Raw genomic sequence first — 12110 nt, 5'->3', positions numbered from 1 at the left:
CGGAGTAAGTAAATAAATAATTTACAATTGCAAGCGTTTTTCCTTACAGTCACAGAATATTTATCTCCAGCACGACCAAGCGTTGCTAAACACAACAAAAATAATAAAATCATCGTGGTTCTCTAGTTATTGGCCGTTGGATAGAGCATGTCTCACCAAAATTGCAGTTCTTACATGATGTGAATAATAAAGAATGTCTATGCTAGAAGGTCCTGGGTTCGATTCCCGCTCGGGACGCTGTGGGTGCTGGCGGCGTGTTTCCTCCTCTGCGTCATCAGTGCCCATACCCGAAGGCGGGGTTGGCGAAAGGGCCTTTCTGTGTGGAGTTTGCATGTTCTCCCCATGTCCCCTAGGGTAGGTACCCTCACAAAAAACATGCAGTAATCCTGGTCACTAAACTGCCTCCCCCTGGCCAGCCGGGGCGCCTGATGGAGGGGAAAGGAACTGGTTGGAATAACGTGTTCCTTCCACGAGTTACGTCCAACCAGGGAAACTCCCCCCTGTCTGGTGTAAAGGAGCAACTTGGACACTCAGGCATGAAGGAAGCATGAGTTCAAGTCCGTTGCTCTCCCCTTGTCCCCCATATATGGGGACTAGGTTGGTGGAGGGTGTGTAGAGCCCAGGATCACATTAGATGATTGACACAGGGGTGAAAAATGGGTTACAAAATCGTGGGATAAAAAATATTTAAAATAATAATAATAATGTCTATGGGTTTTTTAACAGGGAAAACACAATGTGATCCAGGGCATGTTGGCTTGATGTCAGGACTTGAGTACTCCAATGTATAGCCATAGCCAAGAATACAAATGTATTTTGTGTGTGTGTGTGTGTGTGTGTGTGTGTGTGTGTGTGTGTGTGTGTGTGTGTGTGTGTGTGTGTGTGTGTGTGTGTGTGTGTGTGTGTGTGTGTGTGTGTGTGTGTGTGTGTGTGTGTGTGTGTGTGTGTGTGTGTGTGTGTGTCAGGTGGAGTACAGTGAGCGTGGTGGGGTTGAATGGACGTCACAAAGAAGTACCAGCTTCAACACTGAGATCAACAACCTGCAACCCAACACAATGTATCTATTCAGAGTAAGTACACACACACACAGACACACACACACACACACACACACACACACACACACACACACACACACAGCACTTGTCACTTCATGTGGCTGCTAAGTCTATGGACTTTTGATGTTCGCTAACATGCTTTAAGCAGTGATGTCATTTGGCAGCCACAGTGGGTGCCCGTCACTTTACATTTTTGATTTTTATAAATTAAACGATGGAATGCAAATTTATAAATGGCTTGTTTTTCTCTGCTATACTGAAAATGTATTGAATCTTGACCCAAAACCACAATTTGTATGAAACATTACACCAACAGCACACACATACACACACACAACACGCATAAAGGAAACCCTAGTTAGAATACAGGTGATTTCACACACATGCACAATTTGTCCATTACACATACATTTCACATGCTTACTGTGTGTACAGTACACATCAGAACTGGTTTGTACTTCACAATATGACAAAAAGTAGATCTGACAGCTTACAACAGTTCACATTGATATGTGTTGTGAGCCTATTGTCACCAAATCACAGACCTGAAAACACCTCATTCTCAGTGCTTAGTATTAAAGTCAACTCCAACGGTCTCTCAGATTTGTGACTGGAATATCCCTCTTCATCTCATACAGTTCTCGCTCTTCTGTTCTGAAAACTTTCTGTGATTTTTTTTTTCCCCCCCGGTGTTTGGTCATGTACTGGTAGTTTTGAAAACAATTTACCACAATGAAATGGATGAAAGAAAGAGCACTCTGTGCACCACTACCTGGCTCTAATGAACATGCACGTCTCATGGGAGTGAGCAGTGACCTGCTTTCAGGTGTGCTCTGCTCCCAATGCAGACAGCAGACTGTCTTTCATCCAACTACTGTATGACCTCTCTGTATGATGTTGTAGTGAGAAGATAATAGGAAGTGACACAACCTGACAGAACACTTTCAATGGAGCTGTTGTAGTACAGCCTGAGGATGCGGGAGCCCAGTCAGCCCACTCCAAACTTCTCCAGTTGACGAAACCCGTATAGTCGCTGCTGAGTCCTTTTCCTCACATGCGTTGGCCACTTGAGCTCCTCCTCGATGTGCGCTCCGAGGAACTTGAACTGGCTGACCCTTTCTACTGCAACACCATCGATGAAGAGAGGCATTTGCTCTCTCAATCGGCTCCTTTGTCTTGTTGACGTTGAGGTTGAGTTTGTTCCACTGGCACCAGAGTGACAGTGATCCAACCTGATCCCTGTAGGCATCATGGTTGACAATCCGACCTATCACTGTTATCTGTAATTAAGTACATCACATGTACAATGTGTTAACTGCATGGTATGGTAACAATGTGTGTGATCGGTTATCAGGTTGCTGCTGTGACCAGTCGCGGCGAGGGCAACTGGACTGAAGTTAAATCCATCACTCCCAAGAAAGGTGAGAGGCACCAGTGTGTGTACATCACTCATTATTTATTTTGTGAACGTTGAATATCTCTGACCTCCCTCTCTCTCTCTCTCTCTGTTTTCTCCAGCTCTCCCTCCCCCGTCCGTCATTGTGGACAGTGTCACCAATGACTCCATGAGCCTCTCCTTCAGCTTCAACTCCCAGTATGAGGTCAGACACTGATCCTGAGTCTGTTGGTCCGTTCATCCAGACATCCACACTCATCCATTCATTAATTCAGAACTGTATGCTGGGCTAAGTGCACTATTTAATGTTCCTGTTCTACCCTGGATTTCAACCTGAGTCTCAGTACCAAAGTATTGCATTTTTTTACCACTGTGCTAATAATAGAGCCTCCCTACTTGCTCTGGGGACAATTGGAATTTTGACCTTCAGGTCACAAATCGTGTCAAACCAGAAACGGGATTGTGTCAAAGTGTGTACAACTGTCTGTTGGTTCAGGTGAAGCAGTATGTGGTGGTTTTGTCCTGGCTGTTCGACACCCATGCCAAGGAGAGCCGGAACTACACAGTCAGAGACAAGATCCTTAAAGGTGAGCTTTAATGTGGAACAGAAGGACATTGTAACATGCAGGAAGGACAGTTTAACATGCAGGAAGGAGAAATTGATGACATGACAGATTTATGATGTGATGTGTGCACCTATAGCTTCCAGTCTAACAGCTGGGACATACTATGAGGTGGCGGTGTGGGCCCACACCAGTGTGGGCGACAGTCCCACTGCCCTGTCCGTGGAGCAGACCATGGGAACCCAGCCTGAACGCCCCCTCCTGAAAGCCCGAGCTGTCAACCAGACCATCGTCGACTGCAGCTGGACCACAAAGGGCATCCCCGCACAGGTAATCCCCCCCCCCCCCCCCTTCAGACCTGTCAATAGACTCTGAGGTGTTCACAGCACACCACATACTAAAACCATACTGTCACAAGGCTATAGTAAAGATGTGTTGACAAGAACATTTATTTTAGCTTTAGCTGGAGGCTACTTAAGACAGAATTAACATAATTTCTAACCAGAAATAAAGATATCATGACAGGAGGACTTCCTGCTCATGAGCAAGGAAGCTTTGAGAAGGAAAGGACATAGTCACGTGACTGGGCTGCGCCATGACGATGAGAGCTCAGTGACCAGCTCATGAACAAACACTATTTCTGAATGTAAAGTAATCGCTTCTGGAAAACAACAGAAGACATGTAACACATTATTGTCTGCTGTGTTGCTTTTCGATGTGTACACTGTGTAATTTGTATAGAGGTATGGTATCTAAAGAGCACAAAGTACCTTTCTGAATATACCAAGTATCGCGATAAAATGAAATAAATTAAAATGATATACTGTGTGTGTGTGCAGGTGTATGGTGTGTTTTATGCCACCTCTTTCCTGGACCTGTACCGCAGTCCCCACCGTATCAACAGCAGCAGCCTGAGTGTCATGGTGACGGTGGAGAGCGATGAGCAGTATCTCTTCCTGGTAACCCTCCTTTCATTCACAATAAACGACACTCAATTCAATTCAATTCATGTACATTTGAAAGTCAGAATCTTCAATAAATCAATTTCTATGTACCAAGATCACTGATGCAGATATGGTAGTTTTTTGTCATTAGTCATGTTTTAAAGATCTCCGTGGGTGATTGTAATCTGTGGGAAGCATGTGTCTCTGATGTCTTGGTACAATGGACAGATGGTTAGGAAGTGTAGCTCGATTTTCACTTGTTTGTGTATGCACTATGCAGTGGGTGCATAGTCTGTCTTCTCTCGGGATACAGGTCTGTCTATGACATCACACAAATCCTGTTGGCACTGTGTGGGTGAACATGTTTCCAGTACGTGTGCTGCATTAAGGCACTGTTGCCATGTTTACCTAAATTACCTAAATTCATTGTGTGTGTGTGTGTGTGTGTGTGTGTGTGTGTGCGCGCGCGCGTCCTTAGGTGCGTGCCATCTCACCGTATCTGGGTCCTCCATCTGACTATGCCGTGGTGAAGATGATTCCCAATGAGAGGCTGCCGCCCCGAAATCTCCACCGTGTTCATGTGGATAAAACTCAGGCCTTGTTGAAATGGCAACCGCCTTATGACGCCCCAACCTCTGATCTGGTAACAGCTCTCACACATGAGATCAGACCCATTTTATCCCCAAGTTTTTATGTTTGAATCCATTCCATCCGGGAAAGCACCTGTCTCATTTTAGATTTTATCTATGTACTCGTTGCTGTCTAGAGGAAACCCCTTTTTTATTTTTTAATATAAATCGATGCTATTGAACACCCTTTACGTCTGTGTGTTGGCTAAATAAATATTGAACCAATGGAAATTGGAAAGTATTACATTTTGGAGTCGGGTGGTTTCTTCCAGGCAGCAGAGATGTAGCATTTTTAGAATCGGCCTCAGGTTTAAATGGGTTAAGCATGGGATAGGATATAGATTGATAATAAGAAGAAGAAGATACTCGGCAGAGGTCAATTCAATTTAGCCTCTGCATCTTTTTTACTTACTTGGAACAATATAGACGGTGAAATGACTGCACAGAGTAGTATAAATGGAACAAGGACCGAAACACCCTGTTTATATCTATGATAAAGTTGTCTGTGTGTCTGTACACCTGTCTCTGTCTCCCCATAGCTGTGCATTATGAATCTCATTCATAGGAAACCTTTTAAGATGTTTTATACTGGATGAAAATGGAAAGGAAATATAGAGACATCATATTATTTATTTATTGATTGGTTGATCGATTGATCATAATATGTCATAGTCTGGCCACAATGTTTCAACATGTGCACAATCACATGTGCATATTTCACCCGTACAATAACCTGGGCCATGCTGGGTACCCTAATTCGAAGAATGTGTGCTCAAAAAAACACTGAACGTTTTGTTTTGTATTTTCAGACATATGCCATCCATGTGAGGGACGTGATCCGCAAGTCTGAGCTGGACTACAAGCTGAGCACCTCGAACAACACGGTGGAGTATCTGCTGAAAGGCCTGGAGCCTGGAGGTCTGTACAGCGTCTCCGTCCGCCTGCGCAACATGAGCAAGGACGCCAGCTTCACCCTGAGTACAGGTGAGACCACCCTGAAGATGGAAGGTCCATTCAGCTTCTCTAATGTGAAACATCATCATTGGCATAGAAATGTGTGTGGGGAAACATCAGTGGCGTAATCGAAGTTCTTCCGCTCTCTCCCCAGTCCCACTGCCTGCTCCTGAAGCTCTGAAGATCTTGACAGAGAAAGACCACGTGTTCCTGTTCTGGAAGAGTCTGGCCGTCAAAGATAAAGGCTTCAACGAGAGCCGGGTGAGAGAGTAGCTACTGAACAACAACCATAGGGGACCGCCGACCGGACAATGGCCACCTGTAGGCCTCTTTAGCCACTGGTTCACAAAGTGGGATCTGGGAACCCCCAAGGTGGTGCTTCAAAACGCCACTGAGCAACTTCCATTGAAATGAATAGCGGGGGGGGGGGGGGAACGCTGTCGTTCTGGTCCTCCCTCTATCCTTTATAACTCTATGCGCCCAGGATTACAGCTTAGGCATTGGCACTGGGTGAAAAATGGCTTTACAAAATCGTGGGTTAAAAAATGTGTTAAAAAAAGAAAAGAAAAAGTATTTCTATGAAAACGTGCATTTCCTGTCAGTTAGTCACCCCATGCCTCCATATATGGTCATGCCTCATGACATCACATAACAATACATGCCATCATCAGGGATCTCCATATATGGGCATATATGTAGTCGCGACGTAGACAACATTGCCAGGGAAAAAAGGTGGCATTCCCAGCCGATGACCTAATACAATCCTTGTTATGCTCATATATGGAGATCCCTGATGTCATCAATATGGGAATGTCAACATATGACATTATTGTTATTGTGACAGTCTCATGATAACCAGTGTGGTTGCCGCAACACAACTCACACTTGCAAATGAACCAAGTTGGTACAACACATGGATCTCCATACGTGGAGCTGACTATCATCACCTGGATCTATTATGAAGATCACGACACTGACCTCATCAAACCCTGGATAGCCAAACATGGTTTGACATACGGGATCTGCATATATGGAGCCGGCCAGCAACTCTACATCTGACCTCACTGACACCAGATTAATAGTTTAACTCCTGCTTCTCAACTGTGCTGTATTAAAAGCTCTGTTGTTTCAGCGTGACCTCGCCCTCAGGGCGTCTTACTGGTATTATAATATGAGTGTGTTCATTTTCATTACATTTACAGTGACATTCTCTTCAACAGCTTACATGTAAACTGCCAGTCTAGACATTTCTTTCATTCATCCGTGACCACAGGTGCATTAACGTGTGTGTGTGTGTGTGTGTGTGTGTGTGTGTGTGTGTGTGTGTGTGTGTGTGTGTGTAGGGCTATGAGGTGCACGTCCACGACAGTGTGACCAACCAGTCGTCGTTCCTCGGCAACACCACAGAGACTTACTTCCGCATCAACAGCCTTCTGGTGGGACACAATTACACGTTCTCTGTGCAGGCCCGCTGTCTGCTGAATGGACAGCTCTGTGGAGAGCCCGCCCTCCTGCTGTACGACCAGCTGGGAACAGGTAATGGTACTAGAGCTTTGCCTGGCTTGGCCAGATGAGTCTGGCCGAGCCAGGGAACTAGAGCCACTCTGTGTTATATCCACTATATGTTGATTCATTAAGATCTGGAAAGCATCTGTGTCACCTTAGCTTTTAAACCACTTTAACCATTATTTTAAACTTTAGCCATTGAAAAATAGCAGATATACAAGCTGCGAGCTTGTTTTTTAATCGTGTTAATCGCAAATATTTGAATACCGTATATATTCTTTCACAACAAACGTTTTGAACTCATATCTGTGCTTCTGGGGGGTCCCTGGAACAACATATTGTAAGATGGGGTCCTAGTTTGATATAGAAACATAGCTTTTTCTGAAAACTGTCATGATTTAGAAGATTTAGATGACATTTGTAGAATCTGATCTCGGGTCTCAATGGGCAGCGCTTTGTGAGCTTGTAGATTGGCTGTTCAGCGAAGAGATTTAACTCCGGTCAGTATATAGCCTTTAACCGCTTGAACCCCAGTCAATCATATTCTGGGGGGAACATTCGCCAAAAATAGCAGATCTATTTCTGGTGACGAGATTTGACCGAAAAAGAAAAGCGGTACAAGTACAGTTACAACTCAGGACTCAAGACTAGAGGGTTTGAGTGGTTAACTCTTCTTGTTCCAGGGGCCAGTGATGCATCCCGCAGTGAAGGCCAGTCAGGGGACATGGCAGCTGTGGTGGTTCCTGTTCTGTTCCTCCTGTTGCTGGGTGTGTGCGGTGGCATGGGGGCACTCTACATACGACACAGACGCCTACAGAACAACTTCACTGCCTTCGCCAACTCCCACTACAACTCCCGCCTGGGCTCTGCTATTTTCTCCTCTGGAGATGAGCTGGGTGAGACATCAGTTTCAGAAACATTGACATTTCCACTGACTTACTAGCTTTCTCTTTCTCTTTATATGTATGTATAATTCTAAACCTTCGAGAAATGAGACATTGTGATCTAAATGTGTAGCACGGTCAAATTGGCACTCTCAATTGGAATCTTTATGTATATAATCATAACCTATTTTTTTTATTTTGACCAGTATGACAAGTTGACAACCAGTATATTACATAATGTATAGTTTGATCATGCAAAGTGTGGTTCTCAAAGTGGGGTCCCGGGACCCCCAGGGGTCCTTGAGGTAGTTCCAGGGAGTACCCAGCTAAATGATTGGTAGTTAGGAGGTGCCAAATGGACCCTTAGAGCTCTGTAACTCTGAAAGTGTGCAAATGGAACCAAATGGACCCTTACAGGTTTATTTGGTTCCATTTGCCATTTACTCGGAGTGAGCACACAGAGGATTTTACAGTGTAGATTAAGGTCCCAGAGATTTAAAATAAATTGTGTGAAATGTGGCACTGGCGTCTGTGTGCTAATGTACCGTACGTAGATCAGACTGGGGATCCTTGAAATTTAAAAAGATTTGAGAACCACAGCCTTACAACATGCGACGACACCTAAAACCTTTTTATTTTAATTAAATCCCTTTGTGATCTTTATCTCCAGATAATGATGATGAAGACGCGCCTATGATCAGTGGCTTTTCAGACGATGTTCCCATGGTGATTGCATAACGAGACCCCCCCCCCCCCTCTCTACTGACGACACGGTAGGACGAGGGACACGACCACTGTTTGTCCCAACTGTCCCAACTCTGAAGAAAGCAAACCAACAAGAGCAGCAGGGGGAGAAAAATTACGAAAGAGATATTTTTCAAATATACAATGCACTTTTTTGGATGCGCAATAACTTATTTTTTTATGATATAATATATATGTGGTGAAAAAGGACTGGGGCAAAATAGCTAAAACGAGGCAGACGCTGAAGCCAAACTGTGAAGGATATGAGTTTGTGGAGATTGCCAGGAATAGAAAGACTGTTTGTAATGCAAACTCACTGTTCATAGTAGTTGAGTAGTTCATAGTTTGTTGCTTAAAGCCAAAATTAGCATCCAGCAACTGGAACATAGAATGCAAAAAAAATAAAAAATAAAGATAAAAACACACACATTAAATGGTACACATATAGATGTATAATGTACTATACACCGTATGTACGTTAGAAGATATTGGACCAATACATTGCTATAGTACACACTGTTTGCAAGACTTAGGGAAATGTTGCAACATTGTTTACAAACTGTAGTAGAATATGAATTTATTTGTCTGTTCAAATGATCCCACTGTCTATGAGCTGTAATCACAGTGACGGTCGAGAAACCCACCCACAATTAGAATTGGATCGTTGACACCATGAAGTGTCTCCATGTTTGTAAACCACCAGTGCAGAGCTACATATATATATCATCCATGTGTACCATGCTAACACTTATAAACTCTCTGTAGGAATGTTCAAGTTGATGGAAGAAAACGCCTCATATCATTTCTATCGATATGCTGGTTATGTAAATATTGGATTTGATCGTATCCTGGTACTTGTAATGCTACACGATGTCTTTCTGTGTTTTGGCTTTTCGTTGGTCGGGACCACCGAACACTATTGTCCACCCTGCTTCACCATAGTTGTAGTTCTGGAGTGTTTGAGGAAGTGTGTATGGGCTTCTCAGGGAACTGTGTGTAACTGGCCACTCACCAGAGATTAGACCAGTGTTTCCTAGTCTGGTTTCACACTGGGACCCACGTTTGTTTTTGCACTGACTTTGAAGTCAGACACCATTGTATGAAATATTCTCTGCTGAAGTCATTCTTTTTTTTTTCACCCTGTCAGAAGATGACAATGACCCCTGATGGGTCCTAGCCTACACGTTAAGAAGCACTGGCTTAGACATGTGTTACTCTTGTATTGGTGCACAGCCTCTGCACAGATCCTGGGGCAGCTTTACATGTGGTGGCTCATAAACGGGAGAATTTGAATGGCATTAACTCATTCATATTTAGCTTTGTGGGCTTACTGATAGCGAAGATTAGCTCCCAAAGATGGTGAGCAGTGTAAAATGAGAAGATATTTCTCCAATATATTTGACAGCAGTACGATTCAATAGGATGAAGAATATAAACTTAGATCCCCACCCCTCACAGTTTGTACTTGAACTTACTATTACATGATGGTAAATGTGCCAAGATTAAGAGACGTTTTGGAAAGAAAAGGATCTTTTCTTCTGATCTTTCCACCTCTCATCCCCACTGTGTTGTCCACCAGCTGAAATATGTATATTTTGTCTTTTATTTGGGGCCGTTTGACTCAATGAGGCAATCTGCTTTGCATTGAAATCTATTTTTTTGTCTTGTTTGTAAAGATGTATTCATGATTGTATTTTATACGAATGATTTTAGGGCATTGTCTGATGCAACGTGAACATTGGTGTCAATAGTACCCTCCCTCACACGCACATACTGTATGCGTCACGTGCACACACATACAGTACACAAATTTTGCACCAGCAGCTTTGTAAAGCACCCATTCATCCTCAGCATGGTACTCAGATACTGTGTTTAATGGTATATGCAGACTAGCTTATACATTTAGAACTAAGCTGGTATCCAGTCACATTCTCTAACCAAGAATGACAGGAGAAACCAGCATATTATCACTGTTTCTGATCCCTTTATAAACCCTGGAAATCTGAAGGTGTACACCAACAGAAGCAAGCGTTGTAAAAATGATATTCAACATTTTAAACATACTGTATTCAAACAGGTATCTGTTCAATGGGGAGCCTGGTGACTCAGACCATGTTCCTTGTTAGTGGGAGGACCCAGGTTTGAATCTGACTCCCGTCGTTTCTTGCATGTCTGTCCTCCCTCTGCTCCTACCTCTTTCTACAGTCTGAAAAGAAAGCATAAATACAGTAAATATCCCCCTGAAATAATTTTCATCTGTAGTTTGCAGTGTGTGACTTTATTATGCTTAATGGTTGGCGTACATTTTCAAATGTGGTGTGAGAGAACAGAACAGCGGGAAAGATTAGGGCCACTTCCACTCTGAGTCCATATTTTGAGTTGAATCTCGTCTAGATGTCCATTCTCCTGCTACTTCATCGGTACTTCAGACCTGTTCAGGAGATACTCAGCTGTGCCACATGGTAAACCGTGCAGTCCTATTCTGTTTCCGAGGGCCTTAAACCAGTGCATCAATGCTGTTGTACTCTGTGTACACTGTGTACATACTGTGTTGTACTTTCTTTCTGTTACAGGTGTTTGTTTTGCCACATATTGCCTTATTAGAACACATTTGGTTTGTATGTACTGTAACTTGTGTAAGATAAAACAAGTGCATGCATACACACATGCTTTTTGGATCTATGTATGTAAACGGAAGGCTTTGGAAACTGAGAGGTACTGAGAGGAATCATAGACAGTAGAATTTGTTTTTTTTTAACTGTCATTTTAACTGTTGGAGCAGGCACATATACTGTATGTAAGCCAGCCACTTACTGTCCTTGTCACCAGTTTTTATACGTGTATAACGCATGATTATCAGTTATTACGTGACCATTTCTTTGCCCCTCTCGTCCAAAATGTCAACTCTTTACTTTCTGTAAAATATGCTTCAAAATGTTCTTTTGCACAGAAAATTATAATGACATGATGACCATATCTGAAGGAGTTGATATCTTGCTTGCTTTTACTGGAGGGCTGAGAGGAAGTGAGATGTTATGAGGTGTTTTAAAAACCACTTGTACTGAAATAAACTTGCTGAAAACGTTTGACCATCTTCCCTTCAAGTGTGTTTTTCCACTCACAGGGATCTTTTGTGTAATTTTTCCATGTAAATGGTGCATTTATATAGTGCCTTTTTATGCCATGGCGCTTTACATAGATTGTGCATTACATTCACCCACACACTGATGGCGGAGGAAAGTCAGGAAACCATGCAAGGCACCAACCTGCACATCGGGAGCAATTAGGGGTTCAGCTTCTTCCTCAAGGACACTTCGACACTAACTCGATGTGCAAAGCACCTGACTCTTAACGGGGAATACCACACATGTTTTACATTTTACTATGTCATTAAACCTTAGAGTTGTGTGGAAATAATTAAAAAGTCCCCCC

The 12110-nt window shown here is 43.2% G+C and overlaps 1 protein-coding gene across 1 annotated transcript in view; it reads left to right on the top strand.

Annotated features, from left to right (window-relative positions):
• The window catches only part of sorl1 (sortilin-related receptor, L(DLR class) A repeats containing), a 73942-nt gene extending 62178 nt beyond the window's left edge, over nt 1-11764 (top strand). The window contains exons 37-48 of the mRNA XM_083773482.1: nt 966-1070; nt 2413-2479; nt 2577-2659; nt 2951-3041; nt 3157-3347; nt 3857-3976; nt 4440-4604; nt 5400-5574; nt 5699-5805; nt 6888-7080; nt 7734-7946; nt 8605-11764. Coding sequence (XP_083629608.1) covers nt 966-1070; nt 2413-2479; nt 2577-2659; nt 2951-3041; nt 3157-3347; nt 3857-3976; nt 4440-4604; nt 5400-5574; nt 5699-5805; nt 6888-7080; nt 7734-7946; nt 8605-8672 — 1578 coding nt within the window. The 3' untranslated portion in view covers nt 8673-11764. The remainder of the gene's footprint in view (nt 1-965; nt 1071-2412; nt 2480-2576; nt 2660-2950; nt 3042-3156; nt 3348-3856; nt 3977-4439; nt 4605-5399; nt 5575-5698; nt 5806-6887; nt 7081-7733; nt 7947-8604) is intronic.
• The last annotated feature ends 346 nt before the right edge of the window (nt 11765-12110 follow it).

The sequence above is a fragment of the Protomyctophum parallelum genome (assembly GCF_964188405.1).
Source record: "Protomyctophum parallelum genome assembly, chromosome: 9".
NCBI classification, from domain to species: Eukaryota; Metazoa; Chordata; class Actinopteri; order Myctophiformes; family Myctophidae; genus Protomyctophum; species Protomyctophum parallelum.
The sequence above is the reverse complement of the archived record's forward strand: the minus strand, read 5'-3'. Positions and strand labels throughout refer to the sequence as shown.